This window comes from Hevea brasiliensis, chromosome 11 (genome assembly GCF_030052815.1).
Source record: "Hevea brasiliensis isolate MT/VB/25A 57/8 chromosome 11, ASM3005281v1, whole genome shotgun sequence".
Taxonomy (NCBI): Eukaryota; Viridiplantae; Streptophyta; class Magnoliopsida; order Malpighiales; family Euphorbiaceae; genus Hevea; species Hevea brasiliensis.
In genome coordinates, this window is record NC_079503.1 from 54144880 (window position 1) to 54170556 (window position 25677).

Consider the following 25677-nt stretch of genomic DNA (forward strand, 5'->3'; position numbering starts at 1 on the left):
TTATTTTTCCTCACGCAGGTTCAAGTGACGAAGTCCAGTAGACTCTGTGACAAGAAGATTTGAGTTGATCTGTAGTAAGAGCCAGTGTCACCTTCATATTTCATTTTGATATATATATTATTGGCCCACAATTATGCATTACTATATGTTATAATTAAACACAAGTTGTAAATTAAATTTTGAGTTGTGTAAAGTTATGTACATTAAGTACATCTTGTAAATAATGAAATGAAAGAAATTCATGAATGGAAATTGTAATGTGAATGATTATGAATTATGATTTGTGATATTGAATGGTTATTAAAATTGAGATATTCAAACAGGTTAATTATTTAACAGGTCAAACGTTAATAATACGGGGAAATTCTTGCAGTTTTTCTGTTAAAAATTCCTTTTTATTAAATTTTAATAGAATGGAATCAAGAAATAAATTTTAAAGGATAAGATTAGATGCTTTGGCATGCGATGTGGCATTCTTTTGCTCGGCTACACTGTAGACTGAATAAGGGAGTGTTACAATACCAATTAAATAAGAAAAATATTATTAAATCATCCTATATCATATAACACAATATCATATGATATAATATGATATTTTAATAAAACACATTGCACTCAATCTAAATGAGGCGTAAAAAAAATTAAATTGAATCAAATTAGAATATTTTATGTAATATAATAAATATATAAATTCTAATATAAATATTTAATTTAAGTATTATTAAAATAAATTTTTATATAAGATCAAACTTAAAATAAATATATATACTATAGATATTAAACTTCAACCATCATGATGGAAAAATTAATAAAATTTCTTTTAAGGGAATTATAGTTACCTGATTAATTAGCTCTTTACTTCCATAAGCTTATATAATTAGATCCAAATCCACTATTTATAATTTCTGCTCATTCCACATTGCATGCATTTTCAAATGAGCATTTTTTTAATTAAAAAATGGTCAGCAAGATATCTTTGTTTAAAAAAAATATATATAATTTAATATTCCTTCATGTTTAAAAACTTAAAAGAAAAAAAAATCCAAGTTGGAATTTTCCGTCCATTGGACCATTGGGCTTGGCCCCTTTCTTCTTCTTTCGCAATTCCAGCCTCGTATTCAAGCAGCTCTACCGTATGCTTAAAATTCTGTGTGACCAACACCATACTTCTAAGCCTTAGCTTAACGCCACATTGCTTTAACTCACCTAGTCAAAATGGCCGAGTCACCATCCATTTCTGGCTCCAATTTCAGGTTCGATTCTCTCTTGCTCTCCATTTTGGCTCCATTGGTTTCCTTTTCTCTTTTTCTTTAATTTTATGCTTTTTTTTTTTAATCTGAATTGGAATTTTTCGTATCAAAATTTTGTGTGCTGTTTCGATGCACTCAGGTCTGTGGATCGAGCTTATACTGAGATTGTTGTAGTTCGTCACGGTGAAACAGAGTGGAATGCTGTTGGAAGAATTCAGGTACATTGATTTTGAAAATTTGAATTACTTGAGTTTAAAAATGAGCCTGGTTTGTTGGATAAATGTTTGAGTATTTTGAGACTTGAGTTATATTGTTGTGACTTTGTGTATGTGTTTTGGGTTCTATTTAGCTGCTAAAACGGTGTGAAATGATGATGGAATGATTCTATTATTAAGTAAATTGATGCATTTTTATGATTCATATTGGCATAACAAGAAGGGAATATATGTAATTTATCCAATCGCGCGTAAATAGATAAAATTATAAAGATCACAATATGGGCACAAATGAGACTTGGCATTTATGACCCAAAGATAGATTTTGAATGGAAAGGCATTGTTTGAGTCCAAAAATAACCTTAATTCAGTAATTAGATGATATGTAGATTGTTATATTGCGTTGTATAAAAAATAAAATGCATTTCCCGTATTGCAATTTTGTTTCTATTAATTGATTTAATCCCATATATTTTCAGTGAACTTGAGGTTTTTACAGTGTAGCGACATGAGAATATGCTTGACTTTCTACTTGCTACACACTCTCAGTTGGCCATTAATCCACCTTGTATCTTCTACGTGCCTCTAGTTTTTGCTATGCTTGCTGGTTAACTTGTTTTCTTTTTCTTTTTTTTTTTTTTTTTTTTTTTTTTTTTTTCTTATATTTATCCATCATTCATGTTTTCATAGGGACATCTTGATGTTGATTTGAATGAAGTAGGGAGACAACAAGCATCTAAGGTGTGTTATATGACTTGTACCTACATTGATGTGCTGTTTCTGGTTCTAATACCAGCATTTTCTTTTCTTCTTCAAGGTGGCTGCTCGACTTTCCAGGGAGCCTAAAATCTCTGCTGTGTATTCTTCTGATTTGAAACGAGCTCTTGAGACAGCAGAAACTATTGCTGCCTGCTGTGGTGGTCTAGAGGTATCAACCTGGATGCTTATATTCTGAAATTGCATTTTGTAGGATTAGTCACATGTATGTGATGAAATGATTGTTTGGACTTGCAATATAATATGATTATAGTTATCACATTGACATTATCTCCTATTTATGTAAGTTAGCTCATCTATTTGGCAAGTTTAATCGTACTTCATCTATTGGAGCAGCAATAGACAAAACATACCATATATATTTAGTCATCTTTTGCTAATTAACTCAATAAAGAACATGGTATAATGGTTTTGATAACGAACTGAGCTAATCATCTTTTGCCAATCAATCAAGGCTGACAGTGTTCTTCTTTCCCTCCCCATTTTGTATATCTTTTTATTCCCTCTTTTAGACTGCCTTCTGAAATGTTTCTTTTGTTTCCTCATTGTATTATTTCTATAGTGCAAATCTTACAGATATTTGCTTTTGAACATAACCTAAAGAGAAAATGCTTTTTTTTATTCATTAGAATTTTGGCTTTTTAACTTCTTTTGCCCCATGGTGGGAAGACTTGGGTCCATTATTTTTTTAAAAGGCAAATTTGGCCATAATTTTACTAATATTGAACTTTATGCTGTGAGAGTTATCAAATTTTCCCTCTAATGAAGGTCATGTTAAATTTCAGGTTATTAAAGATGCTAACCTATGGGAAAGGCATTTGGGAGATCTTCAAGGCCTTGTACTACGTGAAGCTGCTAAAGTTAGTCCTAACGCTTACCAGGCCTTTTTATCCCACAGAACCAATCAAGTTATCCCAGTAAGTCAAACTACACCTTAATGCTATAAATTATGAATTGTGTTATTTTCTGTGGTGGCACAATATTGGAAACCTTATTGCTGGGCTTCCTTGATTCAGCCCATAGGCCTAGAATGGGAGCCTAAATTCTTCTTTTGCCTACTGAAGTAGTAGATAATGGCACAATAGGGTTATAGCTGGGATTAGATTGCCATTGTTGCGTAATTCATCAATAGCATCACAGTCAGAGAGATAGAGCAGTCTTTCTGAGAAAGTTTGTATTTATATTTTTTATTTGATAGTTTTGGCTACTAGATTAACTCCAGATATGCTTTATATGATTTGTTGAAGACTCAAAATAGTTGTCTTTTAACAACTCAACAAGGTTTTAGCTTTTCTTTTTCTTTTCTCAAAGGGAAAAATATTGGTGGAAGAAAACAATATTTAATGTTGGAACATTCCATATGCCTCTAGTAAAGTTATCACAAAGGCATATGAATAGGTTTTAGCAAGTATTTTTGGTTAGATCCTCTGATTATAGTGGAACAGGATTTCAAAGCTTAAATATGTGCTATGGTTTTTAGTTATGTTTCATAATGCTTACTTCAATGAAAAAAATAATAAAAATAAAAAAGGATGATGTCCAAATAAGTAGAGCTAGATAATGAGTTTGAAGCCATTCATTTTGTGAGAAAATAGAACAGAAAAAGAATATTGAGAATGATTGAAAAGTTTGATTATTCCCTCAAGAGTTTGATTATTCCCTCAAGCCAATCTGTACAGGACAACTAAATAGAAAATACAATCCTAATAAAATACGTAATTATAGTCACGATTCTAGCATCTAAATATATTCACACAATCACTACAGATACACATATCCTAGCTACTTATGGCACATATCTTAACATTCCCCCTCAAGCTGGAGCGTACAAATCATATGCTCCAAACTTGTTGCAAATATATTCAATCCGATGGCCTCTGAGAGATTTTGGCAGGATATCTACTAATTGGTCATTTGAGCTAACAAAGCTAGTGGCAATACACCTAGATTCAATCTTTTGTCTGATGAAATGGCAATCCACCTCTATATGTTTCGTTCTCTCATGAAACACTGGATTAGAGGCAATATGAAGTGCAGCTTGATTGTCACAGATTAGCTGCATTTGTTTAAGTTCCCCATACTTTAACTGTTGTTGAAGTTGTTTCAACCATATAAGCTCACAAGTTGCCAAAGCCATAGCTTAATATTTCTGCTTCTGCACTTGACCTAGCAACCACATCTTGCTTCTTACTTTTCTAAGAAATCAAATTACCTCCAATCATAATGCAATATCCTGAAGTAGACCGTTTGTCTAAAGGAGAACCTGCCCAATCTGCATCTGAGTAACCAATAATCTGTGAATGACCCCTGTCTTCATATAATAGGCCTTGTCCTGGAGCTCTTCATAGGGAGGAACTTTCCCTCTTTTCCCGGTCACCTTTTTGGAGTCCGTGGCTGTCATAGCCTAGCCTAGTGGATTACCTAACCCAGGATCAGCCTTAACCACGCTGGTCTCGTCACCTGTTTCTCACTTTTTTGTCACTACCTCTTCATACAGTAGGCTTTTCTGACGTATTTCTGAGCAACATTTCAGTGTGCTTCTCTTGCCAACATGTCTGAGAGTGAGAAGTCCTCAAATACAGCCTCCAACACAGGTTCTGAGATTCTCACACCCATATCCAACATAGGTTCTGAGATTCTCAAACTCATATTTTCTTCCATTGGTAATTCACCGGCTATTACTACTGTTAAATTAGTAGAAAGTCAAAATTATTTGTCTTGGGCTGCATCAGTGGAATTATGGTTTATGGGGCAGGGGCATGATGACCTCTTGGTTAAAAATGCCATAGATATAGCTTTAACAAATAGAGCTAATTGGACTAAGATTGATGCTCAATTATATAGTCTCTTGTGGCATTCTCTAGACCAAAAATTACTTAATATTTTCATTCTTGTAAAACTTGTGGCAAAGTCTGGACTAAGGCAAAAACCTTATATACAAATGATGTGCAGCGATTTATAATGTAGTATCAGATATGGTTCATCTGCAGCAAAATCAACAGGATATGTCTAGTTATTTGGGACAGGTAGAATCACTGAAAAATGAATTTAATTCTATTATGCCATGTATTGATAATATTTCTGAGCAACAGCGAGACATGTTCTTCATGGTTTTGGCATTGATTGGGCTAAAACTTGACATTGATTCTGTTAGAGACCAGATATTAACTAGTCCGGTTATTCCCACTCTAGAGAAAGTGTCTGTCAGGCTTCTACGCATCTCACTCAATAAGAATAATTTCTTTGGAATTGAATCTTTAGTTTTAGCTGCACAAAGTGGAAACCAACCGAGACAGAGTACTTATCAGAAAGGCAAGGGCAAAAGGCTCCATTGCACTTATTGTGATAAGAGTAATCACACTCAAGACACTTGTTGGGCCCTTCATGGTTGACCACCACGCCCCATTCAATCAAATAATGTGGGCCGATCAACTACTCATATGGCTCAATCAAGTGAAAATGGTATTCTTCCATTATCCGATGGAAAGGATCAGGTGTCAGATTCTATCATATTAGCTGGAGATGATTACAAAGAGGATTTGCAATATCAAATAGCCAAACAGCAATCTTCTAGCAGTGCTCATTTTGGTAATTTCTTTGCTTGTCTAACACACTCTTCGCTCTGATACCATGTGAGAAAATAGAACAGAAGAAGAATATTGAGAATGATTGAAGAGTTTGATTATTTCCTCAAGCCAATGGTGTCAATTTATAATTTGTACAGGACAACTAAATAGAAAATACAATCCTAATTAAATACGTAATTATAGCCACGATTCTAGCACATAAATATATTCACACAATCACTACAGATACACATATCCTAGCTATTTATGGTACATATCTTAACACATTTCATATATCTATTCTCAAAAGGGTAATTGCATTTCACAGTTCATTATATTGATGATTTTTTTTGGGTTAAAAATCATTCTGATTTAATCAGGCTATAATCATCGCAGATCATAAACTTGCTTTGCTGTTGATTAATACAGCTAATATATGTAGCATTTCAACTTACTGTGATTATTGATACTCTCCTGGAACCAATCAAATTAGTTATGAAACTTGCTTTGATGGTATTAAATAGTCTTACAGATTGTTTCTCTGTTGAATTTGCTGATGTTTAATTCATATGGTCTGGACATCCAGTTATTTGCTGATTATGACAAATTTTTTCAGGTTCTATGTAAGGATCTGTGTTTTAGCGCATTTGCTATGCTGTAGAAAAGTGGATTGCTATTGTAGATTGATTAATAGAAATTTGTGTTTTTGGTATGTCCAAAATGCTTTAAATATTATAAGAATTATCACTTGCTCAAATTCACTGTAAGTGCAGGGTGGTGGAGAAAGCCTTGATCAACTTTATCAACGTAGTACATCTGCATTGCAAAGAATTGCTAGGAAGCATAGAGGTATGCTATTAGTGATCATGTCTCATCCATTTTTTGTCACAAGGATATTTTGCAGAATTCTATATTGTTGTGTGCTCTCATTGCAGGAGAGCGAGTGGTTGTGGTTACTCATGGAGGTGTCATAAGGGCATTATACAGGCGAGCTTGCCCAAATAATAAGCCCGCAGGGAAAGTATTGAACACATCGATTAATGTTTTTCACTTATTCGATGGGGACAAATGGACTGTTAAAATTTGGGGTGATGTTAGCCATCTTGATGAGACAGAGTATCTGGCATCTGGTTTTGGTGGCGACAGAACTTCTGGTTAGTTTTTTTTCGGTCGGATGAAGTGCTGCTGAGTGCTTTGCAATTAATTCCGTGCTCCAAGTAAATGAAATGCAGTAACTATAAGATGAGGAAGGACACATTCTGTCATTATGGAAGGTACTATTTTCTCATGATTCTTTACCTATATGGCTCTGATCTGTTCTAACATTTATTAACTGAAACAGCAGTATTTTTTTGGCCTTAATAAATGTGAAAGAATCACCTCGTCTTGATGTGAGGATTATTAATCTGAATGGCAATGGCTTGTATGGATTTGATACAGTCTGATGAAATTGAATTAATCATGGTTTTGTGAATGTAATATCATGTTGATAGATGTCTTTTTGAGAGTAGTTAGGATTTCACCTGTGATTTCTAGTTGCTTAACAGAAACAAGGGCAAAGAGGTTGATTAGGATCTTCTTTTTAGCAAGAAAAATCACAGCAGTCGAAGTTGAATGATAGAGACGGGTCACCTGCACATCTTCATGGCAGCTTGGGATACTAGACCTGGCTGCTAGGCCCATTACGGGTCAGAATTGGTAGTTCCAGTTCAATGTTCAAGGGGACCAGAGCCGAGTTGCAGGGTCTCCTAGTTCTGGTTCTGGTTTGATCAAATCCAATGTTTTTAATTTTTTTTTTCTACATTTGTTTCTAAAAAGAAAATTTTGGATTTGGTTTGGAATCAAACCAGCCAATTTTGATTGATACAGTTAAAAGTGGTTTTTGATAGGTTTTGAATCCTGTTCTGGTTTCAAATTGAACTGATTCTTGGCCGGGTCTCAGGATGATGATATTGCAAGCATGAGATATGACAGAAAATGAGGTGTTGTTTTTCCAGATTGTCTTGTTTTATTTGGTTCATGGGTCTATGGAGTAGATGCAAGGGATCCATCAAGCAGATCATACTAATGCCATGTCTCATTCGGCATCTGCCCCCAGCATGTTACCAAACAGCCATCGATATTAGAGATTATCCATGTTCGTCGGAATTTCAAAATCTTTTTCTTTTTTAATTTTTAATTTTTATAGAATTTCGAGTAAGATTCAAATTCACAACTTTATAAATCAATAAATGGCTTTAATATCATTAAATTAATACATATAGATAGAATTCTATAAAAGAGTCATAATGGGATATTTGACTAATTGATTTAGTTGCAAGTATTGAATTATTTAGCAACTAATCAATGGCCCTATATTAGACCTAACTATTTCCAGTCCTTATTTTAAGCTCGAACAAAGACCTTGTTTGTTTAAACTTTTTAGGAAGTAACTCACTTAGTAACTTAACCTTCTAGGGTAAATTATTTCATGAAAAGCGAATGAAATTACTTCATTAACTTTTCAGAAAGTGGAGAAAAACGATAAATTTTTACCCTTCCTAAGAACTTGAAATTTACCAGTCAATTTGCCTCACACAAGGCTCAAATGTAAACTAATTAAGATATTTACTTGAAACGCCACTACTTAAATGATGTCCAAAAGGTGAGGCAAGAGATGGTACAAAGCTTTTATGTAGTGTTAGAATGAGATGGACTACAGTGGGCAGTAGCATCTAACCCCATCTCAAATTCTCTCTCTCTCTCTCTCTCTCTCTCTCTCTCTCTCTCTCTCTCTCTCGCTCTGTAGGCAATTGCAGTTTGCAAAGTTAAGCATAAAGCATGCTCATCAAAGGTGGTGGGACTTTCTGTTTTATTATATGCAATTGCAATGGTAGTTGTCCATAAAAATTGACAGGTTTGCTTTTGTTGCTGTGATGTTCAGCTTCTCTTTTGCTTTCTTTTCACCTTCTTCTCCCCGTATTTCCTTTTGACTTGTCAAAAATAATTTATTTATTTATTTATTTATGTGCTCATATACATCTTGTTTTGGTGGTCAAAAAATTTGATATTTTGATGAAAAATGAGAGTTTTTATATATTGTATTATTAGTTATTAGTGTTTATTTCATAATAAAGAGCATATTAAGATTATGGGTATCTAACCTGTTTTTCTTCTGAAAAAAAAATATCATTTTAAATATTATTATAAAATAATTAAAAAAATTATTTAACAATTTTAATATTTATATAATATAATATGCTAAATTTAATTTAAATTAATTTTAATATTTATAATTAATATATTCAAAAAAATATTTTTCTTAACAATAATTCAAATAATAAACTCATATTAACTTTATTAAAATCTTAATCGTCCTTTTTTTTTTCTCAAATGTAGACAGAAAGACATGTGTGGTTATATGATAAAATATATTTTTTAATGAAATCATGACAATTTTATATAAACACGCTAACTTATATAAGCTACACATATATCCATCCCCTTTCTCTTTTAAAATATTTTCAGTGCATTTAAGAAAAGATATATATATATTTTTTTCATATTTTTGATGTCGTCGTTATCTTTGTGATGTTTTTGTTTAAAATTGATTAAATCAATATCTATTTGTAATCTTCAACAACGTAAATAAATGGTGTAAAATCAATGTTGCAAATAATTTTTATCCAACTAATTTAATTATTCTATATGATTTTCTTTGCTCTAGTATAGCTCTTGTGATATCATCATTAATTAAATTATTGCGAAGTTGAGGTCATTCATTACATCAATTGCATGTTTGATGCATGCACTCAGCTTTTTTTTCAAGTAAATTATTTTTTATTCTTATGTTATTAGTATTTAAATTTCTATGTTTTAAAAATAAGTATGTCTCTAAATTTTAGTTTTTTCATACATTTTTATTAATTTAATCTTTGAATAAGCAACTAAAATATTAATAATTATAAAAATTAATAGAAGAAAGTATTTATAATAATAAAATTTAATGACAAAATAATAATAATTTAATATAGGAGATATTAAAGTATTTGTACTATTTATTAATAGTAAATGTTGAAAAAAAAAAGAATGATAAAAGAATAAGATAAAATCAAAATTTAATAATATATATATTTTATTATTTAAAACTCTGTTTGTTTTGTAAAAATAATTTATAGATGAAAAAAATTTTTAACAAAAATTATTTTTTAAAAAATTATTTTTATAAAAATTATAATATTAAATTAATTATATGTATTTATATAATGTATAAATATTTTCACATTTTAATAAATTATCAAACTCTTTAAAAAAATAAGTTATTTTCTTTAAAATTTGCTTAATATTTCTATTGATTAGGAAAATATTTATCATTGACTCATTTTTCTAAGTGTTTTGAACGTTAAAAAATGTTATGAATATTTTTTGCGAAATAAATAGAAGTTAAAATATAAAAACTTAAATAATAATTAAAAAAAATTCTCCACGCAAAGAGAAAGAAGAAAATTTAACATGAGTTTGAGAGTTAAATTTGTAGTTTAGTTGTTTTAGATTTGTGATGAGTTTAAATAGGATTCTATACAATTAGTGATTATTTTTACTTCGCCAATCTTATATGTGAATTTTATTTTGTCTATTGAAACAAATTATGGATAGTATGCTTAGGAGATTATGAAATTAAGGCTAATTAATTTTTTTTAATGTGAGAATGGATTAATCACATGATTAGTGTAACATCCCCTTACTTAGTCTACAGTGAAACCAAGTAAGGAGATATCACATTCGGTGCACGGAGCACGTATCTCTGTGTCACTATTTATTTTTGCTTATTTTATTGCCAATTTATTTATATTATAACTTAACTGCTTTTATTAAACGAAGAAACTGCAAGAGTTTCCCATAAATTTCAACATTTTACCTATTAAAATATTTTCATAACCTGTGTAAGTCTTAATTTCTATATCATTTCTATCCAATAATAATCATCAAATAACCCATCAACATCAATTTCCACACAAGGAGCATAATCAAAATATATATATATATATATATATCTCTTTAATGTACAATCTCATTAACCACTCATGTGACTAAATTAAAATTTACATACTTATGATTACAATTTTCAAAAATAAAGTTTACATAATTTTTGTTACAACATAAGTCAGACACACATATGAGCCAAACTATACAATGAGGACGATGATGCACCAACCAAAAAGTTCGAGATATGGTGACTTTGGACTTTTTTGTAGATCCACTCTATCTCCTGTCAGCTCCTACCTACACCTTTTCTACTCTACCTGCGTGAGGAAACAAATCTTCATGCTAAGCTAAATAGCTTAGTGGTGCACTCTTAATTTAAAACAAAATACTTTTTCTTATGCACAGTATCACATCACATACTCATCATATTCATACAAGAGTATTTAAATGTTTTAAAATAAATATACAACATTATGACATAAAAATAAGTCAATAAATCCACACTTGTTAGTCATATCAATGAATTGGGGTTAATTACACTTTATTATATCTTATTTGAAATTACTATCTCTATGATCACACTTGGAGACTTTACTTCAGTATTCATAGTAACCTATGACAGATGGCATATAGATTGGATAATGGGACTCATGACACTGACCTGTGATGCCCCTTACCCATCTACTATATAGCCGAGCAAGAAGTGCCACATTCGGTGCCGGAGCATCCTATCTTGTCTTATCATGTCCATTGTAAATTTTTAATATCATTTAAAAATAGGTAATTCATGTGTAGAATTTTTTTTTTTTTTTTATTTTTTTTATTTTTTATAGAGACCCGGACAGAGCCTCCTCTGTTTTGTTAGCATCTGGTGGGTTCCACTAATTACCTTTAATATGTTCATATTCATTTCACATTTTTTCATATCATATTCTATTATATCATATCATTCACAATTATTTATGAGATCTCAAAAGGCTATCGTTTATTGCATTCATATAGAAATTCATAGACAATAATTTACAAGTTTATGTACAACCTCAAAATTTAATTACAATCCAAAATGAAATACATCATGTGTTTATGTACAATGAACAAAAAGACAAAATCTATACATATATGGCCCTACCAAAAAAATTACAACTGTCGAGGTGACTAGTACACTCTGGCAAATCTGATCGGCCTTTGTATGAGCACTACTATTGCTGCTGCTGTAGCTGCTAGAACTGGTCTCCAGTACCTACACGATGGAAAAACCAACGCGCTAAGCATAACGCTTAGTGGTGCATAATTTAAAATAACAATAACTAAATAATTAAAAAAAAATATAATTCTATATAACAATTCATAATATCTAGGTCGTTTACATTTTTATTTCACTTTGGAAACAATTGAATTTATCGGGATCTTTTCTGTTTACTTATTGTATATTCAGTCTTAATTAGTCATTATCAATGTCCAAGAAATTTATAACAGATTATAAAAGCTAGATACTGGGAATTATGCTAGTTAGATAGTCATATGTCTATCCAGTATATGTCGGTCATGTCAAGCATGAAGCCTGCAAGCAGGCATCTAAGCCAGATATAATATTAGGCACAATGGCCAACGGGCAGGCATAAGGTCTGTAGAACAATCATGTCAGACAGATCTTATTTGTTAATGATTATTCTTATGGGCAGTACTGCCATCTGTAGTCCCTAATTGGTATACCAATTGATCCAAATTAAATAAATAAGTCTAGGTATACTATGGGCAATTAAACATTATTACTTATTTATCAGAAATGTTTATGTCACTTTATAGTGAGAAAATAGGTCGCACATACCTCTTTCATGTGATTTAGTGTTTAATGGCTTATAAGGGTTAAATTCCTTCCATAAGATAATTTATCTCATGAACCTTTCTTTAGGTTCATTTTTTGTGTCTTACTTTTACCTATCCATTTGATCAGTTTGTAGCCACTGTTTAGCCACACTTCCTTTATGGAAGTTGTTCCTCTATGTCTTCCCTTTTGAATCATGTTGATTAGGTTTTTAGAACTCAAGTTAGGGTAGGATAACCATAACTGATTCATTTCCTAATTCTGGTTCCTTAACTATGTAGCTTTTGGACTTAGAGATTACCTAATTAATGGAACATGTTGTAGTCACTTTTAGGCATAGTGATCTTCATAGAAATTGTTACCCTATGTCTTATGATCATTGAGAAATTTGAATCACAATTTTTCAAGTTTTGTGGAATTATTTAGAGCTAATTAATTGGCCTGGACTCATATACTACGTGCCAACAGAATTTCAGTCCAGATCAGTGAATGCAAGTTAACTTTTAAGGTTCTTACATTCATAATTTGAGGAAGGTTTCTAAAACAAAGTTGGAGCCCTATTTCTTAGGTTTCCATAAGAGTATGGCTCATCCCAATTGGATATTTATAGTGGGAGATATAACTAAAAGAATGTTCTAGGGTCAAATGAAATTTGGTCAGATTCCAGGTTTTGATGTATTGACTTATTCTAGCAATTTGACCTAGTTCTCTTGATTTCTGGGTTTTGGTCAAAGTACAAATTTTGTAGATCTATGTCTTGTGCAAAATTTTCCACTGGTTTCATTACATTTAAATTCTTGTAGACCAAGTTATGGCCATTTTTCCAAAACTGGTCAGGTAAGTTTATGTCCAGCAATTTCTGAGCAACCTAGTTTTGGACAGTTTTGTGACCCAACTTGGGCCAGCAATTTGGTTTGGTTTAAGGAATTTCTGGGCTCTGTGGTCTTCATGAAAATTGTATACCTATATCTAAGCTTTCCAATAGTATAAGTTTTAGGTCATTTTGACTAGTATAGAGGGAGTTATGACCAAATGAATATGCATACTGTTCATTTGGTCATTTTCTGGGTTTTATGTATGGACATCCGAATTGGGACAGTGTTTAGGTCAAGTTTTAGACAGAATCTGGGCATGTTTTCTTCATGGAAAATGGAGTGTTTTGGGTCTGGTTTCACTTCCAATTGGCCTCATACCAATTGGAGCAACACAAATTCAGTTATGACTCAAAACTCAAGCTGGACTCAATGAGTCCCAAACCTGCAGAAAAGGCACTCCCAATTTTTCAATTTCTTCTAACTTCCTTACTTCAATTGGCATGCATAGCACTTCTATAAGCAACAATCTCATCTCAATTAGGTCAATTTCAAATATAAGACAAAATCGCTAATTCATGTACACAAACCCTAATTTCAGTTATCCAATTTATACAAACTCAACTCATTCAAACTTTTAATTATATCAACTTATCAAACATCCTCATGGAACCAATTTTCATCATTTAAAAGCATCAAACCCCAAGGAGTTCCATGGCTACCGAAATTAGGGTTCTTAAATTTCTTATCATTTGTTTTTAATTTCATGTTATACTCACTCATTTCATCATGCTTACAAGATTTAAAGAAGAAAGGGAGTGGTGTCTTGCACTTACCTCCTGTGACCTAACTTTAAACTTTCCAAAACTTCAAATTTCCTTCTTCTTATAGGTACCTAAAGCTTCCTTACGGTGTGGGGATGATTTTTAGTGAAGGGAATTATAACACCTCACACCTCAATTGTCTGCCATAGCAAGGCGTGCTACACACGTCTTGGAACATCTAGTCTATGATTATTTTATTTCTTGAACTCAATTTGATTTTAAGAAGTCTTTTATGTAATATTCATATCATGCTGATACTATTTTCATACTTTGATAAAATCAGTATTTTAAGATTGGTAATAAAAATTTGGCAAGGTGCCGTCAGATTTCAACAACTGTCCTTCCAAACTCGTTGAAAGCAGTTCAATATGATAATATCAAAATCTCAAATATTTCACAGTCTCTATTTCTCAGTAAAGTCAATAGACTTTTACAGTCATTAAACAGTTTCATAATACAATCCATAATAATTTAAATATATCCAGAAAATCTCCATGTTATTTAATATGTACAAGATATTACAAACTTTAGGGCTTTTTTAATATTACAAAATACAAGGCCGAATTTCAAAAATACAACAAAAGTACAAAATACAAGATATCCTAAGTCCTACCATGTATGCAATGCAGTGCAGATGACTCTGGACTCCTGTGCAAATATGATGTCTCACCCGGTCGTAAGTCTGCTGGGCTCCCCAGCTGTGTCTCCAATACCTACGCGTTACAAAAGCAATGCGCAAAGCAATTTTGCTTAGTGGTGCCAAATATAAAGAAATATACACTAAAATAAAGTAAATAAAGTGTTTACGAATTTTTGGTGATGCTGTATGTCAGTAGACTAGATTTAGCTATTTGAATTTAATAGTACTTGAATTACTACCCGTGTAGCCTATATACTGACCAGACTGGATAAGTGGATATACTGACACTGGGTACCTAGGGCTGTCACACCATTGGTCACAAAGTGTCTCCCGGTGTGCAAATAGTGTGGCTAAGAAGCCATATAGTCAATCTGGCGATAAGTCAAGAATAAATACACAATATGTATAGCCGTAGGCTATTAAAGTCACAGTGCGGCATAATAAGCCGTAAAAACACAGTATGGCATGAAGTCATTTACAGAACAGCTATCAGAATTCTATTGGCATGCCAACCTATCCATACTAGTCAACTAGGAAAACTAGGGCACATTATAAATTAATTGTTTAATTCTTCAATTTTTGGAGTTTAATAACTATTATATAATTCACAAGTCAATGCATATGTTGACCTTTTTAGGTAATATGGATAAGTTGTTTCTAGCATCAATATGTTACAATTTATATCTCAATATGCTGCCAATATAGTGCAATTTACCATTTTTACAAGGTGGCATTCATTGCCAAAATGCTTCAAGCATCATTGTATGTAAAATGTAAAATTCTTAATTTTTGTGTGCTAGATTAGTCCAGCTTAAAGTCCTATTTCTCTTGGTTTTTAGCTTCTGGTCAAAGAAGCAAAATTATAGGTCTATGTCTTATTGCAAGCAAGGAAAAATTTCAGGTCATTCTGAGTTGTATAGACCAAGATATAGCCAATTTACTAAAGCTGGACAGATTGCACCTTTAGTGCAAAATTTGGTCAATTTTAGGTCACTTTTGGTTCGGCAGTTTTTGTACTCGAACTTGTGCAAGCCATTTGACTTGGTTCTGACCATTTCTGGGCTTTGGTATACTCATAAGAATTGTAGATCTATGTCTAAACTAACCATGGTAAAAATTTCAGGTCAATTAGACCTGTTTTGAGTGAGTTATGGTCATCCCAAGGATTACTGTTCATATGGGCAAAAATCTGAGTTGCAAGGTTGTTATTCTGGATTTGGTCATTTTTAAGGTCAGTTTCTAGGCAAAATTTTGGCAACATATCTACATGAAAGTTGGCCTATTTGGTGTCTAGTTTCACCCTCCATTGGCCTCATAACAATTGGGTTCACAGTTTGGCACTTATGGCCTAATTTAGGTACTGCCTTCAATACATAACCTGCACAAAGCACATACACTTCCAATTTGATATTCCTTCTCCTCCTCATTACTTCAATAGTCAATCAATATATATATATATATATATATATATATATATATATATATATATATATATATATATATATATATATATATTGTACACAATTCCAGCAACAATTTTAGATAGAATATTCAAGTGCTCAATGCACACAATTCACCATTAAGTTCAATATTCACTTCCACCAAAATTCAACATATCTCAATGTCAATATTACACATACACTTCAACATAATCATACTTCAATACCACTTACACTTGCTGCCCACAATTTAACATTAGCATATTTCATTAATAACTACATGTTCACACACAAATTCATGGTTTAATAGGCTACCAAACATGGCAATTTGCCCAAAGCATTAAGGTTCCATTACACACCCTTAATTCAAGCACTACATGTACATACTTAGATTTTAACTTACCACTTCCTCCATTTAAGTTATTCAACCTTAGTTTCCATCCATTAGAGGTAAGAAAAATTCAACTACAACATATATTCATGGCTGCCAAAAATGGACCATTTCATTTCTCAAGATTTTCTTCATTTCTCTTCACCAAAATACTCACCTCAACCTAAACACAAGGTTTACTAAAGCAAGGGTGAGGTTTTGGACACTTACCACTTTTGAAGCTTATCAAAACTTCACCAAATCTTGTTTTTCTTATTGCCAATATCTTCCCCAAGGTAAGTAGACAAGCTTTAATGAAGGAATCAAGAGGAAAGGATGGCTTGATCAATGGTGCATGGTGATGGAGGGAGTTTGGCCATGGTGGACTTCCATGGAGGGTCAATTCGGCCAAAGCTTTAAAGGTTGAAGATGAAGATGATAATGAGTGAAATCTGTTGTCCCAAAGCATATTTTAGTGTCCCAATATTCAAGTTAGTGGAGCACTAAGTTCATTTTAATGTTTAATTAGTTAAAGTTTCCTTATTTGCTCATTTGGCTCCATTCTGTTACTATTTACATATTGTATCACAATTTAATTTTTCATGACATTTCTAAAGTGTAATATCATTTATTTTTAATGGAAATTGAGGTCAAAAGGAAATCTAGGTGTCAAATGACCAAAATACCCCACTTCGTGTTATATTCCCTATTTTTCGGTACCACCGATTTGTGTCTGTTTCTCGATTTTTCATTTTTCTTTGTACTAATTTATTAATTTTTCTTTGTCAATTACATTTCAATAAACCTTTATTTATGCCTCAAAATTAAATTCTGAGGGTTTTTCGCAGTCCTGGGGTTGGCTACGGCCTTCCCAATGCGGTCACCCATCGCTGCAGTGCCGGCTCATTTAACTGAGCTTCATTTTCTCTCTTTCATTTTTCTTTGATTTTTATTGTATTTTCTTTTTATTTATTTCATCATTATATGTCTGTTTACTATCACCGAAGTGTAGTTTCAGACATCTTAACTTGCCTTGACTATTATTTGGCCACTAGAGCAATAAAACATACATAATACGTACAGTGGGGATGTTACAGGAATTTAAGGTTTTATGGGGAGGAAGCTTAGGAAATCAAGCTTTGAGAAAGAAGAAACGGAGGGAGAGAGAGAGCTTTAAATTTCGCCCATGGAGGAGAGAGAAGAAGAAGATGGCTTTGGTAGGTGTTTTTTACTCTTATGTCTATATGTATATATATAACTATTGTATTAAATTTTTTTTATAATGTCACAATGTCATTTTTATTTTCTTTTTCTTTGATTTCTTTTCTTTTTCTTTTCTCTTCTTCTTCTTTCTTTTCTCATTTTCCACAAATAAATTTATAATTTTAATTTATTTTAATTATTTTGATTTCTTTCATTTTTTTTATTGACATTTATATCAAAATTCATCTTTGGGGGTGAAATGACCAAAATGCCCTTTGTTGTGCTTATCAGGTTATTTTTGTCTATACTGATTAATAAATTCTCTTAAATTTTCTTTAACACCTTTAATATCATTTTAACCTAAATAAACATTTAATTAAGTCCTAAAATTATTTTCCTATATTTTCTTAACATTTATTCCATCAATTTATGTCTCCTCACTATAGTTTACGTGTAGTTCTAGACATTCTGACTGTCCGAATAGACATTAGTCGTCTGAACAGTAGAATGTACGGACTACCTACGGTGAGAGCGTTACAATTCTTCCCCTCTAAATAGAAATTTCGTCATTGAAATTTACCTTATGTGAAGAGCTGAGGGAACTGTCATTGTCTTCTAGCTTTCCCATGTCACTTCTTCTGTGTTGTGGTGTCTCCATAAGATTTTCACTAGTGGGATCCTCTTGTTTCTGAGTTCTTTCACTTTCCGTGCCAAGATTCTGACTGGTTCTTCTTCATATGTCAAATTAGGTTGTACAATTATCTCCTTTGCTGAAATGACATGTGAAGGATCTGATTTGTATCTCCTAAGCATTGACACATGGAATACATTGTGAATCTTGTCCAGCTCAGGTGGTAAAGCTAGCCTGTAGGCTACTGGACCCACACATTCAATAACATCATACGGACCAATAAACCTAGGGCTTAACTTACTCTTCTTACAAAATCTTAGCACTTTCTTCCAGGTTGATACCTTGAGAAACACCTTATCGTTAACCTCATACTCTATATCCTTTCTCCTCAAGTCGGCATATGACTTCTATCTGTCTGAGGCGGCTTTCAAATTGTCTCTGATGAGTTTCACTTTTTCCTCAGTCTGCCTCACCAAGTATGGGCCCACTACTTTCTCTTCCCCCATTTCTGTCCAACATAAGTGTAACACCCCTCACCCGACTATAGTGTAGCCGAGCAAGGCGTGCTACAATCGGTGCCGGAGCACCCTAACTTATCTTTATTTTTTTTAATAATTTTAAATTTGTTTAATTTAATATCAATTATTTTTCGATGGAGAAACCAACAGAGTTTCCCCTATTTTATTATCGTTTGGTATATTTTAATATTCACCTGTTTGAAATTCAACAATATTTTCAAAATAAAATCTTATCCATGCTAATCATAATTATCTCATCAATCATTCTCATCATTTTCTCATATTTCAAAACTCATCCATACATTTCAATTTCATAATCATTTCCATACATTTTCATTCATGCTCAATTCATATGTAAACATTCTCAAATTACATAAGTAAAATTTTCAAATTTCCTTAATTTACATAATTTACAAAATAATTACAAAATTTCATAATTTACATGATATATAAATTAATTACATATGAAAAAGCTAATTTATTAATTTACATCGTATTCCTATTAATTACATGTTCATAATATACATTGCAATACAATATTTAAGCATTTTATACAAAATATAAAATATGATCTATATGGGCCCTATCTACATGCATTGCTGAGGAGGTGACAACCGTGAATACTTTAGATACTTATGCAGATCAAAACTCCCAAAATTCCCAGTCAATCGTCCATTGGGTTCTAGCTTCAGTACCTGCGCGAAGGAAACAATTCCATTGCGCTAAGCATTGCTGCTTAGTGGTGCAATAATATAACAAAAAAATAATATACAAATAAAGATAGAAACAAAATTCGGATAATTAAGATTTATTTATACTTCACATGCGGTTTCTAAAATTTAATATGTTTTATCCTAATTTAGTCTTCTTTGGAAGTGTTTATTTCGCCAATGTACAGTAATAATATGCAAAGAAAAATAATCTTAAAATAATAAATTTATGCTTATATTATTATATAAGTCACATTTGCAATATTTATTTATGTTATAATTTTCTTTGCTAACCTTTTAGCATTTTCTTAATACTTGCTAGGTTGTCTCAGATTATCTCATAATAAGTAAATTTTAATAACGGTCCAGTTCATTTCGATTCTTTCTAATAAATAACTATTCTAATTTATTTTAGGTCATCTTACTCATTTATTTTATTTAATTTCTAATATTTTTAATTGCTAATATTCTTAACTTATTTCAATAAATTTCATTGCCCAAGTAACCTATGATAGGCTGACTAAACTGGATAACGGGTCGTTGGCATTGGACACCGCGGTGTCTCGTGTAACACCCCTATTTGCATAGCCTGGTATATTTCACTGTTCCGGTGACCGGTGTCGGTCTGGACAATTAAGGGGGTTAGAACCACACTTAAGACAACTAGAGAAGCCATAAACACAAATAATTAGTAATGTCCAATTAGTTAAGTATAAACAAGAAAAATAGAACATAAGAAGTTAAACGAGCCGAGAGTCACAGCGATGGGTGACCTTCTCGAGAATGACTGCGAAGTCATTTTAAACTCAAATTTCAAACTGTAAAATGTGATGCCACGGTCCTTAGAACCCTTATGAACACAGTGGAAAAGAGAAAATCACCAAAAGAACTATTAAGCCAGTCAAATAATTAGGTCAGGGAGCGGAAGAAATATTAAATTATTTGCAAACCGGGATGAACCGGCGAGGGGCAATTTAGTTAGTTGACCGCGAGAGCTGACTCCTGACCTAACTGTCAAATAAAATTGAAAAAAAGAAAATTTCAGAATTGAGAATTAAATTAAAGAACTAGTAGAAAAAAAAAAGAAGAGAAAATGAAAAAGTTAAAAAGGTGTAGGAAGATGACATCATGCATGATATCATGCATGATGCCATAAGTCATATAATTAATAAATTAATTAAATGGATTTTTGAGTCTTCCATAAGGATAAAAAGAAAAGAAAAGAAAAGAAAAAAGTAAAAAGCCTCATCTTCCTGACCATTTACGTTTCTTTCTCCCTCACCATTGTAAACCTCCATTAAAGCTTGCTTCAAGCTTTGAAACCACCATTAAACCCCAAATCCTCCCATACTTGCTTCATAAAAACTTGATTTAATCACTTGAGAGGAAGATTGGTCATCAAAGAATTGAAGAAAATTGAGAGGAAGTGAAAGTTCAAAGACACCTAACAAGGTAAGTAATGCAAACTTCAAGTTTTTAGTTTAATTAGTGTATGTATAGCATCAAGAGCATAGAAATAAACTTAAAATAAAAAAATATGTGTGAGCGACTAAACTAAAATTCATCCAGCAGGGAGGGGAGAGTGATTTGCATGAGTTTGATTGAGTTAAACATGTTAAGATGCTTGAATAAGTTGAAAGATTGTGTTTATATGCTTTGAATTAGTTAATTGCAATGGATTAGACTGGTTAGGGTTTGAGACCTAGGGTTTTGAGGCAAAAGTTTGTAGAAATTTTTAAATGGTGTCTTTGACCTAATGTGAAGTGAAAAATGGTCATTTGTGACCAAATGAGGTGTGTTAGAAGCGTTGGAATTAAAAGCCAATTCGGATTGGATAAGGTCATGTGCTGGCAGCATGACCAAAATTCCCTTTGAGGGGCCAAAAATGAAACTTTACAAATCCAATGGATATGGGACCAATTGGGTATGAAAATAGGCAATAAATGACACAATTTTTATTTAGGAAGCATGCCCAAAAAGTGACTAAAACCTAGTGAACAAATTGATCAAAGTTGAAAAATTGCAGGCTACCACTACACAAACTAACCAAATGATCATTTAGTCATAACTTGAGCTAGGAAGGTCTAAATGACCTGAAATTTTACCAGTGGTTAGATGAGATATAGATATAAAACTTTCATTAAGAACACAAACTCAAATTATGCCATTAACCAAATCAAATTACTGAGCAAAGTTGGGTCACTGAATCTGCAGACTACAGATTTGCCATTTGAACAGTAAAGTTTCAATGGCTATAACTCTCTCTAGAAAACTCCGATTTAGGGATTCTTGAAGCGATGGAAACCTAATACATATTAGAACATTTCATATGAAGAAAATTAGACCAAATTATGGACTTAACTTGATCAAATTGCTGAACAAAGTTGGATCAACAAATCTGCAGAACCAAAATTCTGCAGCATGAACAGTAAATGTAATTTGCTTATAACTTGAGCTACAAAACTCCAATTGGGGTGATTCAAAAAGGAGAATAAACTTAAGGCAATAGGGAACATTTTCTATGAAGAAAGTTTTGTCAAATTCCAACAGTAAACTGACCAATGAAACAGTACAACTAGGGACACCAAAACTGAAAATTTGGCAATTTTGCCTAAAAGACCAAAGTTTTGAGAAAATGACTAAAACCAACAAGTTTAGTAACCAAAATGTGGTATGTGGGTGAAGTTAGAGTTCCCATACCTATTAAGCCTTAGAAAGTCAACAATTTGACTTGAATAGTGTAGTGAATAGTAACCTAAAACACAAAATTTCGAGAACGTCGAGTTTAGCACATTAGAGCTAGGTAAAAATGAGACTAAATTTATTTTGGATTTATGTTAAGTTCTAGTACTGAAACATTGTAAAATTGTGTGTTTCAGTTGAAAAGAATACCGGGAAGGAACCCGAGGAGCCGAGTCAAGGCCAAGAGACGACTCGCTTGAGGTTTGTGCACAACGTATAATTTTTATAATCATCTTTTGCATACTGTTTTGAATAATGTGAAATATTGGATTATAGAATTCTTATGATGTTTGATTTAAATTGTTGAAAGCTATTATGTATATTGAAATGACAATGTTTAGCAAATTGTTAAGATAAGTTTTGAAACCACAGTGTCATGACCATATATTTGAACACCTCACTAGCATGACTAGTGGGGGTAATTAGTTTTGAATTTTGATTCGTTCTTTGGAGAAGTGTTGAGGTGTGCCAGTAGAAGAGGATGTGAATGGATATCCATATATTTGAGCTAGCTAGCCTTGTGATGTGATTTCTCTTTAGCCTCTGGCTATTGAGATTCTATTTGTTTCGAATGGCATGATCTAACTGTGGGTTTTATGAAATGTGTTTTGATACTTTGAAATGAACTTGGTTTTTATTAAAATCTCATAATTCATGTTTTGTGTTTAATGCTCATGTTTAGTCAAATTTTTTTAAATAAATGCGATTTAAGTTTTGCATAAAGATTATTTGAGTATGTTGTGCACCACAGAGTCCTAGTACTCAGCGATAGCTTTTATTGCTGTCGCAGATTTAGAGACTAGAGGAGCAGCAGACTGAGCTGCTAAAGATTGAGGATCATTCAGCTTGAAGTCTTTGGGTATAATTTATGCCCTAACTGTAAATATTTCTTTTGATGTATATATTGCACATAAATGTATGGACATGTAAAAATGGGTCTTGAGCAGTTTTTATAAAATTTGTATAAAGTTGTAATATATATTGTAGTTTGAAATTCTCTTAATGTAAATTTTGTAATGATGTATCTAAATTGTTTTGTTTCTAATGAAATATGAATGGAACTATTTTATTTATTTTGAATGAAATGGATTCCTAGTATTTTGATGATCATTGGATAGTGGATTTGAAATTTGAAAGTTGATAAATGTGTTGAGAAATTGATTGAGATTGAGTATGAAATTGAAGCAGTTATTGAGAAAAATTTTTAGAAGTGTTTTTTTACAGGTATTTGAAGAACTGTTTTCTCAAAATACAGAGGGAACTTTGTCAAAATTTTTATAAAATTTGCGTAAAAATAAAATGGGCCAAAAATATTAACTAGTTTTAATTTTAACTAAATGTTTTAAGTACTTATTAGAAAATGCTCACCACTTATCAAAAGTAAGAAAATTATTTTAAAATCTCTTGTAGGGTACTTGATGAGTTATCGGTAGGTGAAGTTCGGTAGTTCATTAGGTATTCTATGGGATCATGAAGTGCCGAGCAAGAAGTGCCACATTCGGTGCCGGAGCATCCTATCTTGTCTTATCATGTCCATTGTAAATTTTTAATATCATTTAAAAATAGGTAATTCATGTGTAGAATTTTTTTTTTTTTTTTTATAGAGACCCGGACAGAGCCTCCTCTGTTTTGTTAGCATCTGGTGGGTTCCACTAATTACCTTTAACATGTTCATATTCATTTCACATTTTTTCATATCATATTCTATTATATCATATCATCCACAATTATTTATGAGATCTCAAAAGGCTATCGTCTATTGCATTCATATAGAAATTCATAGACAATAATTTACAAGTTTATGTACAACCTAAAAATTTAATTACAATCCAAAATGAAATACATCATGTGTTTATGTACAATGAACAAAAAGACAAAATCTATACATATATGGCCCTACCAAAAAAATTACAACTGTCGAGGTGACTAGTACACTCTGGCAAATCTGATCGGCCTTTGTATGAGCACTACTATTGCTGCTGCTGTAGCTGCTAGAACTGGTCTCCAGTACCTACACGATGGAAAAACCAACGCGCTAAGCATAACGCTTAGTGGTGCATAATTTAAAATAACAATAACTAAATAATTAAAAAAAAAATATAATTCTATATAACAATTCATAATATCTAGGTCGTTTACATTTTTATTTCACTTTGGAAACAATTGAATTTATCGGGATCTTTTCTGTTTACTTATTGTATATTCAGTCTTAATTAGTCATTATCAATGTCCAAGAAATTTATAACAGATTATAAAAGCTAGATACTAGGAATTATGCTAGTTAGATAGTCATATGTCTATCCAGTATATGTCGGTCATGTCAAGCATGAAGCCTGCAAGCAGGCATCTAAGCCAGATATAATATTAGGCACAATGGCCAACGGGCAGGCATAAGGTCTGTAGAACAATCATGTCAGACAGATCTTATTTGTTAATGATTATTCTTATGGGCAGTACTACCATCTGTAGTCCCTAATTGGTATACCAATTGATCCAAATTAAATAAATAAGTCTAGGTATACTATGGGCAATTAAACATTATTACTTATTTATCAGAAATGTTTATGTCACTTTATAGTGAGAAAATAGGTCGCACATACCTCTTTCATGTGATTTAGTGTTTAATGGCTTATAAGGGTTAAATTCCTGCCATAAGATAATTTATCTCATGAACCTTTCTTTAGGTTCATTTTTTGTGTCTTACTTTTACCTATCCATTTGATCAGTTTGTAGCCACTGTTTAGCCACACTTCCTTTATGGAAGTTGTTCCTCTATGTCTTCCCTTTTGAATCATGTTGATTAGGTTTTTAGAACTCAAGTTAGGGTAGGATAACCCTAACTGATTCATTTCCTAATTCTGGTTCCATAACTATGTAGCTTTTGGACTTAGAGATTACCTAATTAATGGAACATGTTGTAGTCACTTTTAGGCATAGTGATCTTCATAGAAATTGTTACCCTATGTCTTATGATCATTGAGAAATTTGAATCACAATTTTTCAAGTTTTGTGGAATTATTTAGAGCTAATTAATTGGCCTGGACTCATATACTACGTGCCAACAGAATTTCAGTCCAGATCAGTGAATGCAAGTTAACTTTTAAGGTTCTTACATTCATAATTTGAGGAAGGTTTCTAAAACAAAGTTGGAGCCCTATTTCTTAGGTTTCCATAAGAGTATGGCTCATCC

The 25677-nt window shown here is 32.1% G+C and overlaps 1 protein-coding gene across 2 annotated transcripts; it reads left to right on the forward strand.

Moving 5' to 3' along the window:
• Nucleotides 1–1095: 1095 nt before the first annotated feature.
• LOC110664451 (phosphoglycerate mutase-like protein 4) lies at nucleotides 1096–7282 on the forward strand. Of its 2 annotated transcripts, XM_058130049.1 has the most exons (7): nucleotides 1097–1253; nucleotides 1390–1468; nucleotides 2156–2206; nucleotides 2283–2393; nucleotides 3028–3159; nucleotides 6582–6657; nucleotides 6744–7282. In XM_058130049.1, the coding sequence occupies exons 1-7, from the start codon at nucleotides 1216–1218 to the stop codon at nucleotides 6965–6967; spliced, it is 711 nt and encodes a 236-aa protein (XP_057986032.1). In that variant the 5' UTR covers nucleotides 1097–1215; the 3' UTR covers nucleotides 6968–7282. The 2 variants fall into 2 exon arrangements, with proteins under 2 accessions (XP_057986033.1, XP_057986032.1); XM_058130050.1 differs by lacking the exon at nucleotides 2156–2206 and having other exon boundaries at nucleotides 1096–1253.
• Nucleotides 7283–25677: the final 18395 nt, after the last annotated feature.